The sequence below is a fragment of the Corvus kubaryi genome, unplaced genomic scaffold (assembly GCF_017639235.1).
Source record: "Corvus kubaryi isolate FWS band 111438036 unplaced genomic scaffold, C.kubaryi_AGA036_p1.0 37309, whole genome shotgun sequence".
Classification (NCBI taxonomy): Eukaryota; Metazoa; Chordata; class Aves; order Passeriformes; family Corvidae; genus Corvus; species Corvus kubaryi.
The window spans coordinates 213,818-237,207 of record NW_024581097.1 but is presented as its reverse complement, the minus strand read 5'-3'; the positions used below and the strand labels follow the sequence as shown (position 1 = coordinate 237,207).

The following is a 23,390-nucleotide window of genomic DNA, read 5'->3' as shown; positions in this document are numbered from 1 at the left end:
AGAGCCCCCCCTTGTTGAGCTGCCCCCTGAAGAGCCGGTCCCCAGTGAGTTGCTCCCCGAGGAGGACCTGAACCCACCAGGTAATTTGGGAGCTTTTCACTGTCCTCTTCCCCTTCCTCTTATCTCTGGTGGGCGTGGGGGTCCCACACCAGGGGCTCCTCCCAACACTGGCTTTGCCTGACCCCCGTATTCCTCCTCTTTTCATGTGTTGGTGCCCTGTTTTGGGGTACACGGGGAGGTGGGAGGGGGTCTTGCCTCTCAATCCCAGGCTGGGTGGCACAGGGGAGTGGAGGGGACCCCCATACCCGCTCACCCCATCCCCATTCCCCAGGTCTCCTCCCCGAGGTGACGGTGGCAGAGGAAGCGCCAGCCCTGGCTCCAGAGGTGCTCCCGGAGGAGGAGATGGAGCTGGAGCCAGAGCCCTCGCTGCCCCCTGAGATGACACCCCCACCCTCAGCTCCCCCAGGTGGGTCTGGGGAAACACCAGGGTTGGGATTGAGGGGGTGGGTGTCTCCAGGGGGGCTGTGATATCACTGTTCCCACCTTTCTACCCCCAGCTCTTCGTGCCATCTCACCCGCACGGACCCCAGCCCCCTCCCCTGATGCCAAGGAGGACGAGGTGCTCGAGCCCCCCACCCCAGCCCTGCCTGAGCCCCCCGGCAGCCCTGGCACCGCCATGGACACCGACCCCCCTGGCTCCCCACCGCCACCCCTGGGCTCCCCTGCTGTCACCCTGGCCCCCGCTGAGCCACCTGAGGATGAGGAGATGGAGATGGCCGGTGGCGAGGGGGAGTCCCCAGCCAGCCCCCCTGGAGATGCCCCCCACGGCAGCCCAGCCCCTGAGCTGGGGCCCTTCCCAGGCGTGCCTGAGGAGGAGGAAGAGGAGGAAGAAGAGGCACCGAGGCTGGAGAGGGAGGGCACCAGTGGGAGCTCCCCGCCACTCAGCGAGGAGGATGCGCTGGAGGAAGGCCGGGCTGGGGGAGACCCCGAAGCCAAGGGGTCTCCTTCGGGGTCCCCCCTGCTCCTGGAGCCGGAGGAGCTGGGCCCTGAGACCCCCATGGAGGTGTGCACTACCGGCGAGAAGCTGCTGGGGCACGCGGACGAGGGGTGCCCCGAGCCCCCCGCCCTGCGCCCACGGCCCGACATCCTCAATGAGATCTCCAACCTGAGCCAGGGGGACACGAGCAGCAGCTTCCCCGGCTCGGAGCCACTGCTGGGGTCCCCGGACCCTGAGGGTGGGGGGTCGCTGTCCCCTGAGCTGGGCCCAGCCTCGGCTGATGCCAGCCTGCAGAAGGAGGACGCTGGGTCGCTGCCGCTGGGCGCCGAGACCGATGACTCGCTGCTCTTCGAGCCAGCAGCCAAGGGCGACGCGGACAAGAGCCGGCGCCGCAGCTCCCCGGGGCGCTCCCGCGTCAAGCAGGTATGGAGGCACCCCGCTCACCACAATTTTGGGGGGACCCCTAACCCTGAGTACCCCACTGGGGTTACATCCGCTCCCTGGGCAGCCCTTGCAGCAAGTAGGCGAGGGCTGAGCGTGTGGCGGGGTGGGATGGGGCAGTGCCCCTCTGCTGCCCTGGCGTGGGGGTCCCACTGGGCCCTCCGGTGCTGTAACTCCCCTCTCCCCTTGGCCACAGGGTCGCAGCAGCAGCTTCCCTGGGCGGAGACGCCCCCGAGGGGGGTCCCATGGGGGCCGAGGCCGGGGCCGTGCACGCCTGAAGTCGACCACCTCGTCTGTTGACACCTTAGCAGTAAGGCTGGGCTGGGGCAGAGGTGGGGTCCAGGGGGTCCTTGAGCTGTGAGGCTGAGCGTCTCCCCCATCCCCTTCCCCACCATCCATCCCTTGGAAAGGCTTGGGAATAGTTAGGATGGGGTGGATGGAGGTCTCACAGGAGGTGAAACTGCCTGGGCCTTTGCTGAGTCTGGGGGCTTCACCCCACAAGCATAGGGCAGGTACAGAGCTTCCCCCTGGGGAGGGGTTCTGCTGGCCCTGTGTATTCCTGGTGCCCCCCAGCCTGCACAGAGGGGGTGTCCTCAGTGCTGAGCCTCCCGCTCTGTTCCCAGCTTGCTGATGCGGAGAGCTCGCCCAGCAAGGAGGAGGACGAGGACGATGACGACACAATGCAGAACACGGTCGTCCTCTTCTCCAACACTGACAAGTTTGTGCTCATGCAGGTAACCAGGGTGTGGCAGGATGGACAGATGGACAGGGTGGGACAGACTCTCTCTCTCTCCCGCCGGCTGCTGTCTCCTCACTCATAACCTCTCCCCCCTCCCAGGACATGTGCGTGGTGTGCGGCAGCTTCGGGCGTGGGGCCGAGGGGCACCTCCTCGCCTGCTCCCAGTGCTCCCAGTGCTACCACCCCTACTGCGTCAACAGCAAGGTGAGGAGGGGGCCCAGGACCCCTGGCCCCACAGGACTGTGCTGTGCCCCCCAGGGACTGTCCACGTCCCGTGGGATGCACACGAGGTCATGCCTGGCACGTCCGTGTGTTGAGTTGTGCTCTGGCGCGTCCCACATCCGTGCCGAGCCCTGGCGTGTCCCCCACAGCCACACCGAGCCTGGGGACCCCCGTGGCCATGCCCAGGGCTCACGTGGCTGCCCTGCCGTGTCCCCAGATCACCAAGGTGATGCTGCTGAAGGGCTGGCGCTGCGTGGAGTGCATCGTGTGTGAGGTGTGCGGCAAAGCCTCTGACCCCTCGCGCCTGCTGCTCTGCGACGACTGCGACATCAGCTACCACACGTACTGCCTGGACCCCCCGCTGCAGACTGTGCCCAAGGGCGGCTGGAAGTGCAAGTGGTGTGTGGGGGACACAAAGGGAGCCACGGGGGGAGCTGGGCGCTGGCGCTGACCCCTTGGACTCCCCCTGTGCAGGTGCGTGTGCTGTGTGCAGTGCGGGGCCGCGTCCCCCGGCTTCCACTGCGAGTGGCAGAACAACTACACCCACTGCGCGCCCTGCGCCAGCCTCGTCGTCTGCCCCTTCTGCCGCGAGAAGTACGTGGAGGACGACCTGCTCATCCAGTGCCGGCACTGCGATCGGTGAGCACCGTGCCCTGGCCTTGGGGAGGGGGGTCACATTTGGGGTCCTCCAGGGGAGGCCGTGGTGTGTGACAGGCCTCCGCTGCTGTCTGCAGGTGGCTGCACGCGGCGTGCGACAGCCTCTTCACCGAGGAGGAGGTGGAGCAGGCTGCGGATGAAGGCTTCGACTGCAGCGCCTGCCAGCCCTATGTGGTCAAACCCGGTGAGCTCATGGGGCAGAGGGAGCTCCGGGGGACTTGGGGGGGCATTTGGGTGGCATGGGGACTTACCTTCCCCTCTGTTTTCCTGTCATAGTGCCCGCACCTTCTGCAGAGATGGTCAAAGCCAAGGATCCCGGTACGTGCGGTGCCCTGCCGGGGCCGTGGGGTTCCCGGTGCTGTGCCCTCTTCTGGCCGTGCACCCAGTTCTGGCGTTTGTCCCCAACGCCGGTGTTTGTCCCCTCAGAGCCCCAGTATTTCCGCTTCGAGGGCGTGTGGCTGACGGAGACAGGGATGGCCGTGCTGCGCAACCTGACCCTGTCGCCCCTGCACAAGCGGCGGCAGCGCAAGGGCCGCCCAGGCGCCCTCAACGGGGATGGGGGGCTGGAGGGGGGTGACCCCCTGGGCCCTGAGGACAAGAAGGACGGTGACCTGGACACAGATGAGCTGCTCAAAGCCGAGGGTGGGTGTTGCCAGCGGGGGAGCTGGGGGCGTGCAGTGTGGAGGTGCCAGGGGACCCCACTCATGTGCACCCCTCTGGCAGTGGGTGTGGAGCACATGGAGTGTGAGATCAAGCTCGAGGCTCCGGCCAGCCCCGACCGCGACGTTGGAGCTGACGGGGACTCGGGGAAGGGGCTGGAGGACCCTGAGGAGTGCAAGAAGAGGAAGCGTAAACCGTACCGGCCCGGTGAGTGTCCCACAGGCCCTGAACCCTTCCGGGCTCTTCTGTAACCCACCCCTCCAGGCCCCACTGTGATCCCCCCTCCTTCTCTGTCCCCCAGGCATCGGCGGGTTCATGGTGCGGCAGCGCAAGTCCCACACGCGGCTCAAGAAGGTCTCGGCGGTGCTGCCGGACGTGGGGCGTGAGGGGCTGAGCACCGAAGGACACCCTGAGGATGGTAGGGCCCAGTGGCTCCCCTTCCATCCTTTTCCCCTTCTCTGCTTTCCTCCCTTCCCTCCTTTTCCTCCTTTCCCCCCTCCCTCTTTTCCCTTTCCCTCTTTTTTTCTTTCCCCTTTCCAGCACCATTCTTTCTCTTTTCAACCCCTTCCCATTTCCGCTTCCTCTCTCACCCCCAGGGATGTGGAGGGGCCCTCAGGTTGCACCCCACAACGCTGTGCCAGTGGCACAGGAACAGCCCTGGACCCTTTCTGGGGGGGCGAGTGTTCATTCCTGGGGGGGCCGTTGCAGGGGCTCCGGGTGATGTCCCAGCCGAGGCCGGCCTGGATCCAGGCTCAGGAGAGGGGGACGAGAAGAAAAAGCGCCGGGGACGGAAGAAGAGCAAGCTGGAGGACATGTTTCCCCCATACCTGCAGGTAGGATGGATGGAGGGGCTGGAGATGGATGGGGGGGATGGATGGAGGGCACCCCCCGATGCTGACGGAACCCTCCCGTTCCAGGAGGCGTTTTTTGGGAAGGCACTGATGGACCTGAGCCGGAAGGCGCTGCTGGCAGCGGGCGGAGTGGGGGACGGGGCCGCCCGCCCCTCCCTGGGCCAGGGTGCCCCAAGGCCCAAGGGGGACCCAAGCCTGGCTGGGGCAGTTCTGGGGGGCACCCCGGACAGGAGGGAAACCCCCACCCATCCCCGAGGTGAGTGTGGCCAGGAGTGGGTCTGCAACCCAAACCATGGCTGCCGTCCAGGAGAGAGGTTAGTGGGGGGTCGTTGTGGGTTCCGGGGGTTTATGGGGGTTCCTAGTGTGGTTGGAGGTCCCTGGAGTTGGTTGGGGATCCCTGGGGTTGTTGAGGATGGTTGGGGATTGTTCCTGGGGTTGTTCCACAACAGCCGGGGTCCCCGGGTTTGTTGGAAGTTGTCGCGGTCGCCAGGATGGCTGAGGATGGCTAGGGGGTTGTTGGGCATCCCTGAGCTTGTTGGAGGATGCTGAGAACTCTTGGGGGCTGCCATTGAGGAGTGTAGGAGGACGCTGGGGGTCAGGGAGTGACCCAGGGCGGGTTGTGGAGTCCTGGCCCTCCTCACTGAATCCTGGGGTGCCCTGCAGGGGACGACAGCACCGATGGCAGCGCTGCCGCTCCGGATGACGATGGCAAGGACGACGCAAAGGCCGAGGACCTGGGTGAGCCCCGGGACCCCCACAGGACCCCTCGATGGCCGAGTCCTCCACGGGGCGTATGGCGCCTGCAACCATCGAGACGGAACTCTATGGTTGAGGGGGCCCCTCTAGGCAGGGCTGACCTCTATGGTTCCCTTCCCATGATGCTGGTGACCATAGAGTGGCGCCCAGAGCGCCCCCACGTGGCGCGGCGTCGCTGGAGGACCGAGGCACTCCTGTCCCTTGTTGGGTGATGGGGGCTGCCCCTGGGGGGCCCCAGGAGTCTGAGGGCACTTCCTGATTCCTCCTCGCAGGGGCTGATGAGCCGAAGGATTCTCCAGACCCTGGGGACACTGAAAAACCAGCCACCCCTGGCGAGGGAGCGCTGAGCTCCGACCTCGACAAGATCCCCACGGAAGGTGAGACCATCCTGTACCCCCTCATCCGCTGAAGCCGTAGCGGTCCCAGGACCATGACCCCGAGCTTTCTCCATTTCCCATCAGTGTGGCATTTGCACGCTGTGGTGGCTCAGCTCCTGCTTTTGCCCCTGCAGAGCTGCCCAAGATGGAGAGCAAAGACGTGCAGCAGCTCTTCAAGGACGTGCTGGGCTCGGCGGAACGTGGGGAGCAGCCCCTCAACTGCGTGGCCGCGGGGATGGAGGCCGGGCAGGACCCCAGCCGGGCACAGCGGCCGTTCCTGCAAGGAGATCTCCAGCTCTCGGGGCAGGGTGGGTGGAACTGGCAGAGCCCCTGTCACCCAGGAGGTCCCTGGAGGGTGTGATGAAGGGCAGGACTCATGGCCAGGCCCAGGAAAGCCAAACTCATGGGGTTGACATGCTTGGAGAGCAGTGGTGCCTGTGGTACCCGCGAGCCCAGGCTCCTGGGTATTCCCTGTTGCTCTGGGGGTGAACATGAGAAGCATTTTGGGGGTTGTGCTATCTGGGGGTTGTTTGGACCCCCAGGGCAGGTGCAGATTTGTACCCCAGCTTTGCCTTCCCTCCAACCCCCTTCCTTTCCCTCACAGGGAGCGTTTCCCTGGGCTCGCTGTCTGGATCTGTCTCCTTGGACTCCTACTCGGGGGTCTGCCAGTCCCCATTCCTCGATAACAGGTACTTAAAGAGTCCCCTCCTTGGAGGAGCTGAACTGCGGGGTGTCGTGGCACCCACTCTTCCCTCACACCCTGATGATCTGTGACACTCCTCTCCACTCAGGGAACGGAGTGGCTTCTTCAGCCCAGATCACTGCGAGCCTGAGAGCCCCTGGGCCAGCAGCTCGGCCGCCACCACCCCCTCGACCCCCACGACGCCCACGACGGAGGGCGAGGGTGATGGGCTGTCCTACAACCAGCGCAGTTTGCAGCGCTGGGAGAAGGACGAGGAGCTGGGCGAGCTCTCCACCATCTCCCCTGTCCTCTACGCCAACATGAACTTCCCCAACCTCAAGCAGGATTATCCAGGTAGGGCTCTGGGGGGGCTGCAGCCACCCCACTGGGGTGAGGGGTGGGGCTGTGGGTGGAGCGTGACTCCCCTGGTCCCTTTCTGGAGGGGAGATCCCGGCTGTTGTGGCACTGAAGTGTTCTCTGAAGTGGGCAGGGGGTCTCAGCTCCATCTCCCAGGCACAGGGCTGTGTCTCACGTGAAGGGGGGGACAGTGACTCACCAAGGATGTGGGTGGGCTCGTCAGGTCTGGGCTAATGTCGCTTTTCTCCCATTCATCTGCTCGTACTGGACTCCCAGACTGGTCGAGCCGCTGCAAGCAGATTATGAAGCTCTGGAGGAAAGTCCCTGCCACGGACAAAGCCCCGTATTTGGTGAGTGCTGGGAGGTCAGCGGAGTGGGGGGCCGGGGCGCCGGGGGCTGCAAGTCAGCTGGCTTCGTGTCTTTGTTAGCAAAAGGCCAAAGATAACCGGGCGGCTCATCGCATCAACAAGGTGCAGAAGGTACGTGAGGCGCGGGGAGGTGCCCGGCGGCCCTGGCCCAGCCCTGGGGGACACGGTGTACCCACCTCCAGCCCGTCCCCTCCCCACCGGGAGGGCAGGAGGGCTCCCCCAGCCCTGATGGCCCGGCTCTCTCTGCAGCAGGCCGAGAGCCAGATCAACAAGCAGACCAAAGGGGAGGGACTGCGCAAGCCTGAGAGGCCCTCGCTGCACCTGCGGATCCCGGTGCCGCCAGGGGCACAGCCCGTCTACATCAGCAGCCCCCCCGCCACCGGCGAGGGCTTCCTGAAGCCCCCAGCGGGTGCCGGAGGGGGACCGGAGTCTCCCAGCGAGCTCTTCCTCAAGCTCCCGCCCCAGTCCCCCGCCCAAGTGCCTTCGCACGATCCCTACGGCGCGGCCCCCGCCTACTCGCTGGAGCCGCGCTTCCCCTCGCCCCTGGGCCAGAGCCCCACATCGGGCGCTGCCTTCCAGCCCTTCCCTGGCCAGCCCCAGCCCCTCACAGCCCCCCGCGCTCCCCCCGACTTCCACCCCACGCCGCCTGGCACCCCCCGGCACCAACCCGGCACCCCCGACCCCTTCCTGAAGCCTCGGTGCCCCTCCTTGGACAACCTCTCGGTGCCAGGTAGTCCTGGGGCGCGGCCCCCTGAGGCCCTGCTCTCTCCCCTGCCTTTCGGGGAGCAGAAGAAGGGTCTGGCGGTGAAGAAGGAGGATGGGGGAAGCCTGGGGGTCTGCTCGCCCGGCTACGCTTCTGCCATGGGCTACGGGGACTCCCCGGGTGGCCCCCACCTCTCGGCTGCGGAGCTGAAGGCGGCCGACGTCTTCAAAGCCCCCATGACCCCACGGGTCTCTCAGGTAGAGCCGCAGAGCCCGGGGCTGGGGCACCGGCCCCCCGACCCCCATCCCCTGGCCCCCTCGCCCCCTGGCCACCCCGATCTCTACCGTCAGTCGCCCTACCTGGACCCCTACTCGCAGCCCCCGCTGACCCCCCGGCTGCAGCCCCCCGAGGCCTGCTGCGCCCTCCCGCCCCGCTCCCTGCCCTCCGAACCCTTCACCCGCATCCCCGCCAGCCCTCAGTCCCAATCCAGCTCCCAGTCCCCTCTGACCCCCCGCCCGCTCTCCAACGAAGCCTTTTGCCAGTCCCCCGTCACCCCTCGCTTCCAATCCCCAGATCCCTACTCCCAGCCGCCCTCCCGGCCACAGTCCCGGGATCCCTTCACCCCGCTGCACAAACCCCCCCGTCCGCAGATGCCGGAGCCGGGGTTCAAATCAGTGGGGGCGGCTGGCGGAGGTTTTGGAGGCACCCCGGCAGGCGACCCCCACGCTAAGGCACCGGCCGGGCCACAGCCACCCTTCACCCGCTCGCCCGGCGCCAGCGTGTTCCCGGGGAGCCAGCCCCCCATGCGCTTCACCTTCCCCCCGGCCGTCTCGGAGCCGCTCAAGGGCTCCCCATCCCACCAGCCCCACGGGATCAACAGCCATTACGGCTCTGGGAAGCCCCAGAGCTCGGCCTACGCCTCGTCCCCCAGCTTCCACCAGGCCAGCAGCCCGCTGGGCCCTGGCACTGCCGCCCCTGACTCCTACAGCCTCTCGCCCCTGCGGCCCCCGTCGGTGCTGCCGCCGCAGCCCCCAGCCCCCCCGCAGCAGCAGGACCCTTCTGGAGCCTTCCTGCCCCGCGCTGCGCTGGGACTGACGGCCGACAAGAGGGAGGAGGTGGCCACGGGGCTCTCGGCAACCCCAAACCGGGACCTGGCGGAGCTGCCTGGTGGCCAGGACGGGGCTCTTGGCACCATGAGCCAGTCGGAGCTGGAGAAGCAGCGGCAGGTGAGGTCTCTCTGGGGATCTGGCTCTATCCATTCGGGTTTGGGAGAGAATGAAAGGGAAAAACTGGGACTCTGGAGGCATCGACAGCCACTCCACGTGTGGTTTGCATTGCTCCTGTTGCCACTCTGGGCTCTAACAGTCGATTTTTCTCAGCGCCAGCGGCTCCGGGAGCTGCTCATCCGCCAGCAGATCCAGCGGAACAGCCTTCGGCAGGAGAAGGAGAGCGCGGCCGCTGCCGCCTCCTCCTCGCCAGCTGGCTGGGCCCCGGAGGCCGGCGGGCAGAGCTTCGAGCTGAGCCGGGGCATGGCCCCGTACCAACCGGCACAGGTGGGAGAGCTGAGGCACGGTGTGCATGGGTGGGGGTGCTGCTGATGGAGGGGTGACTCTCTTTTTTCCTTCCTTCTCCCAGGACAAGGGTCTCCTCGGGACTCTGGCCACGGCAGCTGGCACTGGGAAGCTGCCTGGCTCCGTCATGGTGCAGGCGGCGTTTGCGCAGGACGAGCGGCTCTCCCGGCCCCCGCCGGCGGCCACGCCAGCCATGCTGGACATCAGCGGGCGGTGGGTGCCCCGTGACCGGGCGATGGGCTCAGCGTGCACGGGTGGGAGCCAGCAGGGATCACCCCGGGAGCATGTGTACCCCCAGCTTGTGGGGAGCACTCGGGAGGGAGGGGGTGGCTGTGGGTTTTTGGGTGCTTGGCACGGTCTGAGGGGGATGGGACGTGGTGCGTCGGGGCTGTACCGAGCTGGTGCCAACACCGCGATGTCTTCCAGGGCGGCGGTGGGGCCCCCCCAGGCCTTCTACCCCCGTGGGGTCTTCCCGTCGCCGTCCCCGCAGCAGCAGCAGCAGCAGCAGCAGCACCTCTGGCAGCAGCAGCAGCAGCAACAGGCGGCCGTGGCGGCCCTGCGGCTCCCTGTCACCTCCCGCTTCGCCCCCCCGGCCACCGGGACCCCCATGGGCAGCCTGGGCACCCGCCTGCCCACCCCTGCCGAGGCCGTGCCCCCCTCACCAGCTGCCCTGGGTGCTCCCTTCATCGAGCTGCGACACAACATGCAGAAGGGACCTGGAGGGGTCGTGGGGTCTCCCTTTGCCCCCCAGGCACCCCGGCCTCGCTTCTTCCTGCCCGGGGAGGAAGGCACCCCCCAGGCCCTCTGCACCCCCGTCATGCCCATGCAGGCGCTGCCATCCCAGAAGGTTCCGGCACCGCTGCCGCCCGCGTCTCCGCAGGGAGCCGAGATGGGCAACAGCCACCAGCAGCAGCCTCACGCCAAGGCGGCCCCGCCGCTGCCGGCCCCCACCCTGGAGCTGCAGCACGTCCCCCCGCGCCCGCTGTCCTCTGGTGCTGCCCTCCGCCCTGAGGGTCCCAAGGATGGCCCCGCTCCGGACCCTGCGCCGGCCCCAGGGAAGAGCCACCTGAGCCTGGAGGGGGGGCGGCTGCCCTGCGAGGTGCCCGTGGAGCCTGATTTGGACGACGACTTTGGCTCCCACAAGGACTTGGAAGATGATGATGATTTGGCCAACCTTAGCCTGGATCCAGATGTGGCCAAAGGGGACGATGACTTGGACAACTTGGACAGCCTGGAGACAGCAGACCCCCACCTTGATGACCTGCTAAATGGTGATGAGTTCGACCTGCTGGCCTACACTGACCCCGAGCTGGACACGGGTGACAAGAAGGACATCTTCAACGAGCACCTGCGCCTGGTCGAGTCGGCCAACGAGAAGGCTGAGCGCGAGGCCCAGCTCAAGACGGAACCGCCAGCACCTGCCTTGAAGCTCCCCGACCCTGCGGACAGCAAAGATGTGACCCCATCTGCGGAGGATCAGGAGGTGCCCAAGGAGGGACTGGTGTCTGGGATGGGCTTGGGACTCTCTGCCTGCCCCACGGGCACTGTGCTGGCCCCCGACCAGGCTTTCAAGGCTCAGGGTGTGGAGGCCAAGGCCGGCTCACTGCCCACTGACATCAAACCCAAGCTGGAGGACGGCTGCCTGAAGACCTCGCCCTGCCAGTTCACCGCCACCGGCCCTGAGCGTCTCCCGGTGCCGGTCAAGTCAGAAGCACTGCAGGGCACGGATAAAATCTCTGCCTCCCTGGGGCTGAGCGTCAAACCTGGCCAGACCCTTCTGAGCTCCAGCACTGGCCCCGCTCGCCTCGGCCTGGCTCAGTTCTCCAACAGTGGCCACACTGGCGTCCCCGTGCTGGAGAAGGACGCCTACACCGGCCCTGGCCGTGGGTTGGCAACTGCCCAGCTGGGTGGCCAGAGCAACCCCTTGCTGGAGAAGTTCGAGCTGGACAGTGGAGCCTTGGGGCTGGGCAGTGCCCGGCACTCGCCGGCGGATGACTTGGACAAGATGGAGAGCTCGTTGGTGGCCAGCGAGCTGCCGCTGCTCATTGAGGACCTCCTGGAGCATGAGAAGAAGGAGCTGCAGAAGAAGCAGCAGATGTCGGCCCACCTGCCCCGTGGCACCCCCCACCTCCCAGCCCCGGGACACCCCATGCTGCACACAGGGGCGTCCGGGCAGCCTCCCGAGGGGCAACCACCCCGCCTGGGCACCCCACAGACACCCCTCCCGCTGGGGCTGGTGGCCCGGCCACCGCTGCTGCCGCCGCAGCCCCCCCGGCTCAATGCACCCCAGCAGGGCCCAGCTCTGGCCCCCCACATGGGCATGGGCTCTGGGCAGCCGCATGTGCTGTCATCCCCCCATGGGGTGCAGGTGGCCCTGGGGCAGCCGCAGCAGAGCCAGCAGCAGGTGCTGGTGCAGAAGCCGATGGCCGGGGTGCAGCCCCCTGCCCTGGGCTTGAAGCCCCCCCAGCTCGTCATGCAGCAGCAGCTGGCCAACAGCTTCTTCCCGGACACAGGTAGGGGCTGCGGATGATTGTTCTGGGGAGCACGGGGCCCTTTCGGGTGGGGGACGTAGGGCTGAACATGCTGTGGTCTCTCTCCCAGCAGACCTGGACAAGTTTGCGGCTGAGGACATCATGGACCCCATTGCCAAGGCCAAGATGGTGGCACTGAAGGGCATCAAGAAGGTGATGGCTCAGGGCAGCATCGGGGTGGCCCCAGGCATGAACAGGTAACAGGAATGGGGGATGTAGGGGGCACAGGGTGGGGCAGGCAGGTTGCCTTGGCTCTGGCTCACACCCCATCTCTGTGTGTGTCCCCCAAAGGCAACAGGTTTCCCTGCTGGCCCAGCGGCTCTCAGGGGGCCCGGCTGTCTCCGAAATGCAGAACCACTTACTGGCGGGGAGCGGGCAGGTGAGTGGGGTGTCCAGAGGGGCTACAGGGGTCTCTTGGAGCTGCCAGAACTGCTCCGGCCAATGGTTTTGTGGCTCTCTGAGGGGGTGGGGACTGTGGGGAGAGGACAGAAGTCCACAGCGTGTGTCCCCAACGCTGCCCTTTCTGCCAGGAGCGGAGCGGCACAGACCCCACCCAGGCTCGCCCCAACCCACCCACATTTGCACAGGGCGTCATCAGTGAGTACTGACACAGCAGGGATGGGGTTCACCCTGCCCCTGGGGGCCAGGGTCCCCACTGATCCGGGGTCCTTGCTCACCTGGGGTCCCCGCTGATCCGAGGTCTCTGCTGACCTGGGGTCTCTGCTTACCTGGGGTCCCCACTGACCCATGCCCTCTCCCCGTCCCACAGACGAGGCCGACCAGCGGCAGTACGAGGAGTGGCTGTTCCACACGCAGCAGCTGCTGCAGATGCAGCTGAAGGTGCTGGAGGAGCAGATCGGGGCGCACCGCAAGTCCCGCAAGGCTCTGTGTGCCAAGCAGCGCACGGCCAAGAAAGCCGGGCGGGAGTTCCCCGAGGCCGATGCTGAGAAGCTGAAGCTGGTGACAGAGCAGCAGAGCAAGATCCAGAAGCAGCTGGACCAGGTAGGACCCTGCATGTGGGTGGGCACCTCGTCCCTGGTGCAAACGTGATGTCCCCAGTGCTAATGCACCGCTCTTCCCAAGTTTAACACTGTGCCATCCTCGGTGCAAATGTGGTGTCCTCAGTGTAAACGTGCCATTCCTGGCACTGGTGCCATGTCATTCCTGGTTCTACCACCCTGCTGTCCCCAGCACTAATGCTGTGCCAGTCCTGGTGTGATGCCTCACGGTCCCTGGCAGTAAAGCTGTGCCATTCCCAGTGCTGAGGCTGGGCCATTTCTGGCGCTGCTATCTGCCATTCCCAGTGCTGATGCCCCACTGTCCTGGGTACTACGCTGTGCCATTCCTGGTGCTGATGCCCCACTGTCCTCGCTACTAATGCTGTGCCGTTCCCGGTGCTGATGCCCCACTGTCCTGGGTACTACGCTGTGCGATTCCCAGTGCTGATGCTCCAGTGTCCTGGGTACTAACACTGTGCCACTCCCGGTGCTGATGCCTCACTGTCCTGGGTACTACGCTGTGCCATTCCCAGTGCTGATGCTCCAGTGTCCTGGGTACTAACACTGTGCCACTCCCAGTGCTGATGGCTCACTGTCCCCAGTGCTAAGGCTGTGTTGTCCCCTCTGTCCCTGGCACTAAAACCGTGCCATTCCTGGCACTGACACCCCACCGTCCCCATCAGGTGCGGAAGCAGCAGAAGGAACACACCAACCTCATGGCTGAGTACCGCAACAAGCAGCAGCAGCAGCACCAGCACCAGGCCTCGGCCGTGATGGCCCTGAGCCCCTCGCAGAGCCCCCGCCTCATGTCCAAGCTCCCAGGGCAGCTCCTCTCAGCCCACGGCGTGCAGCAGCCCGGGGGGGCCGTGGTGGGAGCGCAGGGCCTGGGGCAGCAGCCAGGGCAGCCCGGGGGGCTGCGCCTGCCCCAGGGCGGTGTGTCCATGGCCGTGCAGCAGGGCCTGTCCTTCATGGGGCAGCAGCCCGTGGGGAACGCCCCAGGACCCGGCTCTTCTGGCGCCTTCTTCAGTGGGAACCCCGCGCTGCGTGGGCTGGCCGCCGACAGCCGCCTGATGCAGGAGCGGCAGCTCCAGAGGATGCAGCTGGCACAGAAACTGCAGCAGCAGAACATGCTGGGACAGGTGTCACTGCAGCAGCAGCCAGGTGTGATGGGACAGACGTCGCTGCAGCAGCCGGGTGTGATGGGACAGGTGTCGCTGCAGCAGCCGGGTGTGATGGGACAGGCAGCCATGCAGCAACAGGGCGTGATGGGACAAACGTCAATGCAGCAGCCGGGTGTGATAGGACAGGCAGCCATGCAGCAATCAGGTGTGATGGGACAGGCATCCATGCAGCAATCAGGTGTGATGGGACAGACGTCACTGCAGCAATCAGGTGTCATGGCACAAGCGTCGATGCAGCAACAGGGCGTGATGGGTCAAACCTCCATGCAGCAGCCAGGTGTGATGGGACAGGCGTCCATGCAGCAGCCAGGTGTGATGGGACAGACGTCGATGCAGCAACAGGGTGTGATGGGTCAGGCGTCCATGCAACAGCCGGGTGTGATAGGACAGAGCTCGATGCAGCCACAGAGCATCATGGCCCAGACGTCCATGCAGCAGCCAGGTGTGATGGGACAAGCTTCAATGCAACAGGCAGGTGTGCTGGCTCAGACATCGCTGCAGCAGCCAGGCATGATGGGCCAGGCATCCATGCAGCAGCCAGGTGTGCTGGGCCAGGCCCCAATGCAGCCCACAGCCGTGCCCGGGCAGCCTGGCCTGCTGGGGCAGCAGCAGCAGCAGCCCCCAGCCCCACAGCCCGGCGCGGGGGCTCAGCCCATGGTGCCGAAGCAGCCGGGGCTGCTGGGCAGCCAGCAGAGCCTCCTGGTGCAGCAGCTCTCGCCCCAGCAGCAGCCGGGTGTGCTGGGCCACGCGCCAGGGCTGCAGCACCAGCCCGTGATGGGCCACCCCCCACCCCAGCGCCAGGTCGTCCTGGCCCCCCACCAGCAGCGGGTGCTGGGCTCACCCCAGCTGACGCCGCAGACTCCGGGGATGCTGAGCCACCGGCTCGTGCTATCCCAGCAGCTGGGGCAGTCTCGGGCAATGCTGGCCCCACAGCAGCAGCAGCAGCAGAACTCAGCGGCTGCCCAGCCAGGTCTCCTGGGGCTGGGCCAGGGGCAGCCCTCGATCCAGCACTTTCCGCAGCACGGGGCGGGGGGCCAGGCCCCCTCTGTGCTGCACCTGAGTCAGGGAATGCAGTCGGCCCCGGCGGTCCTGGCTGCCAAGGACCAGCCCACGGGGATGGACGGCAGCGCCCTGCACGCTGAGGGCGGCGAGAGCGGGGGGCAGTTGCATGGGGAGCAGCAGGGAGCCCTCAACCCGCCAGGGCTGGGGGGCCCGGAGCCCCTGGCCCCCAAGCACCAGGCTGAGCTGGGGCAGAGCCAGCAGCTCCTCTTGACCTCCCCACAGCCAGGTGCCCTGCGGGCAGCCCCCGGGCAGCCAGGCGCCCTACTCGCCCCGCCACTGCAGAGCCCTGGGGCTGTCCACCCCGAGCTGTCCCAGCAGCATGGGGATACGGCGGGGGTGGCAGAGCAACCGCTGGGCTGTGGGACAGGCCCGGCACAGACCATGGTGCCGGCACCGCGGCCCCCAGAGCAGCCGGGCAAGGGGCTGGCAGGGGCCCTGCCAGGGCAGCCGCAGCCCCCGCGGCTCCAGAGCCCCGTTCAGCACAAAGTAGGGTCAGCGGCAGCGGGCACAGCCACTCTCCCCCCGGGTCTCCTGGGGCAGGTGCCGGGGCCGGTGATGGGCCAGATCCGGGCGCAGCTCCAGGGTGTCCTGGCCAAGAACCCGCAGCTGCGGCATCTGACGCCGCAGCAGCAGCAGCAGCTCCAGGCCCTCCTGGTGCAGCGGCACCAGCAGAGCCTGCTGCAGCAGAACCAGGCGCTACGGACCCCTGGCCCCTTCCCCGGGCAGGCCCCGGACTACAGCTTGCCTGCCACCCGCCAGCCCCCTCGTCCCATGGGGTCCCTTTTCCAGCCCCGGCCAGGTGCCCCAGCAGAGACACAGAGCAGCTCTGCCACTGAGCCGGGGCGGGCGCTGCCAGGGCAACCCCCCCAGCAGCCCCTGGCTGAGCTGGTTCAGGCAGCCCTGGCTGCCCGTGGCCCCCAGCCTGGCCTCATCCGCCTCCCCACACCACCAGCCCCCTCACCCCTGGGCTGTGCCCCCCAGCACCTGGCCAGCCCCGAGCAGAGCCCCCAAGAGCCAAAGAAGACGTCACCGGGAATCCCGGCCTTGGCCCCCAGCCCTGCAGCACCCACGGAGCCAGGGCTGACTCCCACACCCAGCAGTGCCCTCCCTGAGCCAGCACACGGCCCCTGGGACCCCGAGGCGCCGGGGGTGGACCCAGCCAACCCTGGTGAGACCCACATCAATGGGGCTATGCCAGAGGGGGCCCCTGCAGCAGGCGAAGCCCCCCAGGTGTTGGTGAAGCAGGAGCCGAAGGAAGAGGCAGCAGCAGTGGCACAGTGTGAGCTGGATGGAGACGAGACAGCGAAACCAGAGGCCAACGGGGACCCTGGGGACAGCCAAGCCAACAGCCTGCTGGCCTCGGGTGGGCGCTCTGAGGCCGGGCACCTGCTGCTGCAGAAGCTACTGCGGGCCAAGAATGTGCAGCTCTCAGCGCAGAGCCCGGGCGAGCTCAATGGGCACATGGAGAACCGGAGCACCGGGACAGAGCCACGGCCGCAGTCCCTGCTGCTGGGCCGGGAGGTGAGCAGGACAGGCTGGGCTGGGGTGAGGGGGTGGGGTGATGGGTGAGGGGCTGCCCTGGCACGGCTCACGCCCCCTTCTCCCTCCCCAGGACCCCTCCATTGCCAGGAAGCCAGCACCCACCAAGCCTAAGCGGGTGCAGAAAGGCAATGAGCGGATCCCAGCGTCCCGCAAGAAGCTGCGGAAGGATGAGGGGCTGCGTCCTGGGGAGGCACTCATGAAGCAGCTGAAGCAGGTATGGTTGTGGGCCAGGGCGTGGCGAGGGGCTGCCTTTGCCCCTGTCCCTCCCTCACCGCTCTGTCCCCAGGAGCTGTCGCTGCTGCCACTGACGGAGCCGACCATCATGGCCAACTTCAGCCTCTTCGCGCCCTTCGGCAGCAGCCCCATCAACGGGAAGAGCCAGCTGCGGGGCGCCTTCGGCAGCGCTGTGCTCGACAGCGTCCCCGACTACTACTCCCAGCTGCTCACCAAGGTGAGAGGGGGGTTGTTCCCTGGTGTCCCCCTTCTCCGGGGGTCCTGGACCATCCTGCTGTTCTCACCCCGCCGTCTCCCCCTAGAACAACCTCAGCAACCCACCCACGCCACCCTCCTCGCTGCCCCCCACACCCCCTCCCTCCGTGCAGCAGAAGATGGTGAACGGTGTCACGGCCCCTGAAGAGCTGGGGGAGCAGCCCAAGGACGCCGACCCAGCCCGCGAGCCCCACGGCCAGAAAGGTGAGCCTGGCTGGCACGGGGGTGGCACAGAGTCCCTGCCATCGCTTGTCACCCCCTGCCATGACACCCATCCCTTGTGTGCAGATGCACCGGCCGTGGAGGTGAAGAGCCTGGACCTGCTGGCAGCACTGCCCACCCCTCCGCACAACCAGACCGAGGACGTCAGGTGAGACCCCCCAGCGTGGTGACCCCCCACAAGTGACACCAGCCCTCCATGGGTGACACCAGCCGCTGACATGTCCGTCCCCACAGGATGGAGAGTGACGATGAGAGTGACTCCCCCGACAGCATCGTCCCTGCTTCATCCCCTGAGAGCGTCCTGGGCGAGGAGCTGCTCCGATTCCCACTTCTCAGTGAGGCCAAGCCAGAGCTGGAGGAGCGTGTGCTGTCCCCCATCATCCCCATCATCCCCCGGGCCAGTATCCCAGGTGGGATGGGCTGGAGGGATGTGTGGAGCAGGGCGGGAGTGGTCTGTGGTCCACGTGGACTGGGCAGGAGGGGGTCTGGAGCATGGGTGTCAGGTAGGATGGGATATGGATGGGGTAGGAGGGGCTTCCCCATCTAGGAGGGGATTGAGGGAGTCAGGGGAAGGGTCCTTGGGAAGTGTGGGATGTGAGGGAAAGCGATCTGCAGGGTGGAGGATTCCCAGCAGGGATCTGGGGCAGTTGGGTGGGCTCATGGGTGGGCTCATGGGTGGCAGCTGGTGGGGCTGGGTTTGCACAGTTCTGACCCTGGCTCTGACCCCCCTCTCCCCACACCAGTGTTCCCCGACACAAAACCCTATGAGGTCACTGAGCCCTTTGGGGCTCCCCCAGGGAAGGTGGGGGCAGCAGGCCCAGGAGCCCCGTGGGAGAAGGGCAAGAGCAGCGAGGTCTCTGTGATGCTGACGGTGTCTGCAGCTGCTGCCAAGGTGAGCGAGGGCATGGGGGGATTCAAGACCCTCGGGGTCCCAGCAGTGACCCAACACAGTGGCACCTGCAGCACCCTGGACCCATCCTGCCCTTCTCTCACCTAGAACCTCAATGGGGTGATGGTGGCCATGGCCGAGCTGCTGAGCATGAAGATCCCCAGCTCCTATGAGGTGCTGTTCCCTGACGGTCCCGTGCGAGCAGCCGTGGTTGAGGCCAAGAAGGTGGAGACCGATATGGCCGGTGAGTGTTCACCTTGTCCCCATGGGCCCCCCATGTCCCCAGGCTGGGACCCCCACGACAGGCTGTCCATCCCTCTCCCAGGAATGCTCGGAGGGAAGGAGAAGGCTCTGGCTGGGAAGGTGCCGGACAGCAGCTCGGAGTGGCTGAAGCAGTTTGACGCGGTGCTGCCGGGGTACAGCCTCAAGGGCGAGCTGGACCTCCTGACGCTGCTCAGACAGGTCAGTGGCATGCAGGGGTCCCCCGGGGCTGGGAGCCTGGGGGGAGGGTATTGGGGTACCCATAGGGCTGTGGCTGTGTGGGGGTACAGGAGTAGGGGCTTTTTGGTGGAGGTGTGTGGTGGTCTCTGTAGGTCACTGCGTGGTTGCAGGGACTTTTTTAGGGGGCCAGGTATCCCCATGGGCGGTGCTGAGTCTCCCAGGAAGGAGTCCAGGAGGTCTTTGCAGGGTCGGGGGCATATGGGGTGCTGAGGTGTCCTTGCAGGGCCCCTGCAAGGCCAAGGACCCCTCCCTGCAATGCACAGGGAGGTTGGGGGTCCCCATCCCTGCAATGCTCTGACCTGTTCCCCCCTCCCTGTGCCACAGGAGAGCCCTGCTCCTGAGAAGACCCTTCACCACTGCTACGTCAACAACGTCTCCAACCTGGATGTGCGGCAGCTCTCTGTCCTGCCCCAGGAGCCCTCGCCCCCACTGTCCCCCTCTGTTCCCTCCCCATCCAGCCCCGCTGAGCCCACCAGGGTCCCCAACCCCGAGGCACCCCACGAGGCAGCCCCAGCCCCGTTGTCACCGCTGCCACTGGCCCCCTCGCCAGCCCCCCAGGAGGAAGGGGCCACAGCTGCCCACTCGCCGCCCCGTTTCAAGCCACGCTCACGGCCTCCGGAGGACGGGGATGAGGCGAGGCCGCGGCTGAAGAAGTGGAAGGGGGTGCGCTGGAAACGGCTGCGCTTCCTCGTCACCATCCAGAAAGGGGGGGCCAAGCGCGACGGCGACAAAGAGATAGCCGAGTTCATCGACAAGCTGGGCACCACGCTGCGCCCCGAAAAGGTGCCGCAGGACCTGCGCAAGTGCTGCTTCTGTCACGAGGAGGGCGACGGGGCCACGGACGGGCCGGCCCGCCTGCTCAACCTTGACCTCGACCTCTGGGTCCACCTGAACTGTGCCCTGTGGTCCACGGAGGTGTATGAGACGCAGGGAGGGGCCCTGATCAACGTGGAGGTGGCCCTGCACCGCGGGCTGCTCACCAAGTGCTCCCTGTGCCAGAAAACCGGTGCCACCAACAGCTGCAACCGCATCCGCTGCCCCAGCGTGTACCACTTCGCCTGCGCCATCCGCGCCAAGTGCATGTTCTTCAAGGACAAGACCATGCTGTGCCCCCTGCACAAGCTGAAGGGGCCCTGCGAGCAGGAGCTCAGCAGCTTCACCGTGTTCCGCCGCGTCTACATCGAGCGGGACGAGGTGAAGCAGATCGCCAGCATCATCCAGCGTGGGGAGCGGCTCCACATGTTCCGCGTGGGTGGGTTGGTCTTCCATGCCATCGGGCAGCTGCTGCCACACCAGATGGCCGATTTCCACAGCGTCACGGCCCTCTACCCCGTGGGCTACGAGGCCACGCGCATCTACTGGAGCCTGCGGACCAACAACCGCCGCTGCTGCTACCGCTGCACCATCTGCGAGAACAACGGGCGCCCCGAGTTCGTTGTGCAGGTCATCGAGCAGGGCTTGGAGGATCTTGTCTTCTCTGACTCCTCGCCACAAGGTAAGGAGTTGGGAGATGACAGCGTCCGGCCTTTGTCCCAGTGGCTGAGCCACACCAGAACACACCAGAGGGTGAGGCGGTGGAAGGTGGCTTGAGATCCCCACTGGGTCCCCATCTCAGTGGCACTCAGTGCTGTGCTCTGGTGACAAGGCGGTGATTGGTCACTTGGACTCGATCATCTTGGAGGACTTTTCCAGGCTCATTAATTCTGTGGTTCTCCCTTCCCTTGGCAGCTGTCTGGAACCGGATCATCGAGCCAGTGGCGATGATGAGGAAGGAGGCCGACATGCTGCGACTCTTCCCTGAGTACCTGAAGGGCGAGGAGCTCTTCGGCCTCACGGTGCACGCGGTGCTGCGCATCGCTGAGTCGGTGGGTCCTGGGATGGGTGGGGGTCTCTCCCCCATACTGGGGGTCCACCCTGCTGGGGAAGGGCCCGGTGGCTGTGCTGGTGTTGCGTCTTGACCCCCGGTCCTTCCGTGTCCCCCTCTGCAGCTGCCGGGTGTCGAGAGCTGCCAGAACTACCTGTTCCGCTACGGGCGCCATCCCCTGATGGAGCTGCCACTGATGATCAATCCCACCGGCTGCGCCCGCTCTGAGCCCAAGATCCTCACCCACTACAAGCGGTAAGTGGGGCTGGAATTCACGGGGAGAGTTGGGATCCACCAGGAGAGCTGGGATCCCTGGAGATCCCTCAGCTCTAACTCCTCTCGTTCCCCCCTGGAAGGCCCCACACCCTGAACAGCACAAGCATGTCCAAGGCCTACCAGAGCACGTTCACGGGCGAGACCAACACGCCCTACAGCAAGCAGTTCGTGCACTCCAAGTCCTCCCAGTACCGGCGCCTGAAGACGGAGTGGAAGAACAACGTGTACCTGGCGCGGTCCCGCATCCAGGGGCTGGGGCTCTACGCGGCCAAGGACATCGAGAAGCACACGATGGTCATCGAGTACATCGGCACCATCATCCGCAACGAGGTGGCCAACCGACGGGAGAAGATCTATGAGGAGCAGGTGGGGCTCTGGTGGGATGCTGGGGGCCGTGTGGGCACTTGGGCAAGATGTGGAGGGACTTGGGTGGCGTGTTGAGGGTTCTGCTGGAACATGGAGGGACTTTGAGAAGGACATGGGGGAGTCAGATGGGATGCTGGGGACTCGGGTGGGATGTGGGTGGACTTGGGTGGGATGTTGGAGGCTCTGGCAGGACATGGGGGGGACTCAGGCGCGATGTGGAGGGACTTGGGAGGGGTGTTAAGGGTTCTGGTGGGACATGGAGGGTCTCGTATGGGATTTGAGGGTCTCCAGTGGGATGTGGGGTGGTGGACGTTGACTCAGGTGGGATATGGGGACCTCAGTGCACTCCTCAACCCCCTCTCCTCCGTGGCAGAACCGCGGCATTTACATGTTCCGCATCAACAACGAGCACGTCATTGACGCCACGCTGACTGGGGGCCCGGCCAGGTGAGCACGGGGGACTTCAGGGTGGTGGGATGCCCCCAGAGGGAGCCATGACATCCATCTGTCCTATCCCTGGGTTGGTGCTGACCCCCCTCATCCCCCAGGTACATCAACCACTCGTGTGCCCCGAACTGTGTGGCCGAAGTCGTGACCTTCGACAAGGAGGACAAGATCATCATCATCTCCAGCCGGCGCATCCCCAAGGGGGAGGAGGTCAGTGAGGGACTGAGGGGGTGCTGAGGGGGTCCTGGGAGGCTGGGGGGGGCCAAGGGAGGGTGGCTGGGGGTGGCAGGGCTGAGCTCTGTGCTTTGGCTGACTCCCCGCTCCTTCCCAGCTCACCTACGACTACCAGTTCGACTTCGAGGACGATCAGCACAAGATCCCCTGCCACTGTGGAGCTTGGAACTGCAGGAAGTGGATGAACTAACTGGGAAAAAGGGGCTGGGGGCTGCCACCCCCGCCTCAGAGACCTCGCCGAGCCCCCCAGGGCTGCAGGAGGTGCCGGGGGCAGCCGGGCACTGAGGGAGAGCGGCGGCTGCAGCGCTGCCGGCCCTGCCCGAGCGGGACGGACAGACAGATGAACTGGCAACTCAGGGTTTTCTTTGCTTCGTCCTGCGAGGAAAAAAGGAGTGGGGGGTGCTCAGAAACACCCCCTTCACCACCCCCCGCCTGCCTCCCTCGTGGGGGAGCCACGGGGGAGCAGCACTGGGCCCAGCGCAGCCGGAGCGATTGTGCGGAGCCGGTCTGGATATAACGATTATTTTATTTTATTTTATTTTATTTTTTGTTTTTTTTTTTTTTTTTGTTTTTTTTGTTTTTTTTTTTTTTATTTTTCTTTATATTTATGGTTTCTTGTTTTTTTTTTTTTTTTAGAAACTAATAATATTTGCTCGCTAATTACCAAGGTAACACAGACTCCTTGAGCTCGACAATCCGGGCTCTGCCCCGCCGGCGTGGCGGCCAGAGCTCGCTCGGTTCCTTTGATCTCTTTTTGTTTGTGCGTGTGGACGAGACCCCGGAGCGGCGGCGGGATGCAGCCAAGACCCCGACAGACACAAGGAGCTTCTGCACCCAAACCTACCTCATTTTAAGTGTTAGATTTGTTTCTTTTATTTGTTGTTGTTTTTAAATGTGAGCCCCCTCCATCCCAACCCGGCCCCCTCTCCCTCCTGGGGTGGGGGGGGTCTTTCCCTCTCCCTCGGGCTCCAGAGGATGCGGCTTCCCCCTGTCCCCCTCCTCAGATGTGGCTGCAGGAGCCTTGAAGGGGGGACACGGGGACACCCCCTCCTTGTCCTCCCCCTTCAGGAGGTCCCAGCCGTGTGACGTGCCAAGGTGTGAGGTGGGGAGGGCGACGGCGGGGGGGGTGTCAGACCCACTCCCCCAGCTCTGGTGGGGGGCTGGAGGTGCTGGGTGAGGACCCCTCCTCCTCACACGTGGCCCCCACGGCTGGGGAGGGGCCGGGTGGAGCCCCCTCCCCCCTCTCCCCCCCACTTGCCCTCGGCCCTCCCAGCTGGGGCAGCACTGGGGGGGGGAAGGTTATTTATCTATTTATACCTTATATTGTATATACTAGACGGGGCTGGGGGGGGGGCTCTTTGTGCTCTGCTGGGCTGAGATTTGGGGTGCAGGGGCAACGGGGGGGGG

At 65.9% G+C, this 23,390-nt stretch overlaps 1 protein-coding gene across 1 annotated transcript in view; it reads left to right on the top strand.

Moving 5' to 3' along the window:
* Window positions 1-22,858, top strand: part of LOC121665073 (protein LMBR1L-like) — a 44,058-nt gene extending 21,200 nt beyond the window's left edge. The window contains exons 11-56 of the mRNA XM_042028941.1: window positions 1-80; window positions 332-466; window positions 558-1,420; window positions 1,635-1,748; window positions 2,062-2,172; window positions 2,277-2,381; window positions 2,617-2,798; window positions 2,874-3,038; window positions 3,134-3,240; window positions 3,333-3,374; window positions 3,483-3,698; window positions 3,780-3,923; window positions 4,018-4,134; window positions 4,425-4,549; window positions 4,634-4,823; window positions 5,231-5,305; window positions 5,596-5,700; window positions 5,835-6,008; window positions 6,305-6,389; window positions 6,492-6,736; window positions 7,016-7,089; window positions 7,168-7,218; window positions 7,357-9,036; window positions 9,190-9,363; window positions 9,446-9,594; window positions 9,808-11,894; window positions 11,986-12,109; window positions 12,204-12,291; window positions 12,443-12,509; window positions 12,682-12,914; window positions 13,594-16,674; window positions 16,766-16,909; window positions 16,982-17,146; window positions 17,232-17,388; window positions 17,473-17,554; window positions 17,641-17,816; window positions 18,150-18,298; window positions 18,404-18,539; window positions 18,621-18,757; window positions 19,121-20,291; window positions 20,525-20,661; window positions 20,785-20,915; window positions 21,017-21,302; window positions 21,676-21,749; window positions 21,851-21,959; window positions 22,081-22,858. Coding sequence (XP_041884875.1) covers window positions 1-80; window positions 332-466; window positions 558-1,420; window positions 1,635-1,748; window positions 2,062-2,172; window positions 2,277-2,381; window positions 2,617-2,798; window positions 2,874-3,038; window positions 3,134-3,240; window positions 3,333-3,374; window positions 3,483-3,698; window positions 3,780-3,923; window positions 4,018-4,134; window positions 4,425-4,549; window positions 4,634-4,823; window positions 5,231-5,305; window positions 5,596-5,700; window positions 5,835-6,008; window positions 6,305-6,389; window positions 6,492-6,736; window positions 7,016-7,089; window positions 7,168-7,218; window positions 7,357-9,036; window positions 9,190-9,363; window positions 9,446-9,594; window positions 9,808-11,894; window positions 11,986-12,109; window positions 12,204-12,291; window positions 12,443-12,509; window positions 12,682-12,914; window positions 13,594-16,674; window positions 16,766-16,909; window positions 16,982-17,146; window positions 17,232-17,388; window positions 17,473-17,554; window positions 17,641-17,816; window positions 18,150-18,298; window positions 18,404-18,539; window positions 18,621-18,757; window positions 19,121-20,291; window positions 20,525-20,661; window positions 20,785-20,915; window positions 21,017-21,302; window positions 21,676-21,749; window positions 21,851-21,959; window positions 22,081-22,173 — 14,335 coding nt within the window. The 3' untranslated portion in view covers window positions 22,174-22,858. The remainder of the gene's footprint in view (window positions 81-331; window positions 467-557; window positions 1,421-1,634; window positions 1,749-2,061; window positions 2,173-2,276; window positions 2,382-2,616; window positions 2,799-2,873; window positions 3,039-3,133; window positions 3,241-3,332; window positions 3,375-3,482; window positions 3,699-3,779; window positions 3,924-4,017; window positions 4,135-4,424; window positions 4,550-4,633; window positions 4,824-5,230; window positions 5,306-5,595; window positions 5,701-5,834; window positions 6,009-6,304; window positions 6,390-6,491; window positions 6,737-7,015; window positions 7,090-7,167; window positions 7,219-7,356; window positions 9,037-9,189; window positions 9,364-9,445; window positions 9,595-9,807; window positions 11,895-11,985; window positions 12,110-12,203; window positions 12,292-12,442; window positions 12,510-12,681; window positions 12,915-13,593; window positions 16,675-16,765; window positions 16,910-16,981; window positions 17,147-17,231; window positions 17,389-17,472; window positions 17,555-17,640; window positions 17,817-18,149; window positions 18,299-18,403; window positions 18,540-18,620; window positions 18,758-19,120; window positions 20,292-20,524; window positions 20,662-20,784; window positions 20,916-21,016; window positions 21,303-21,675; window positions 21,750-21,850; window positions 21,960-22,080) is intronic.
* The last annotated feature ends 532 nt before the right edge of the window (window positions 22,859-23,390 follow it).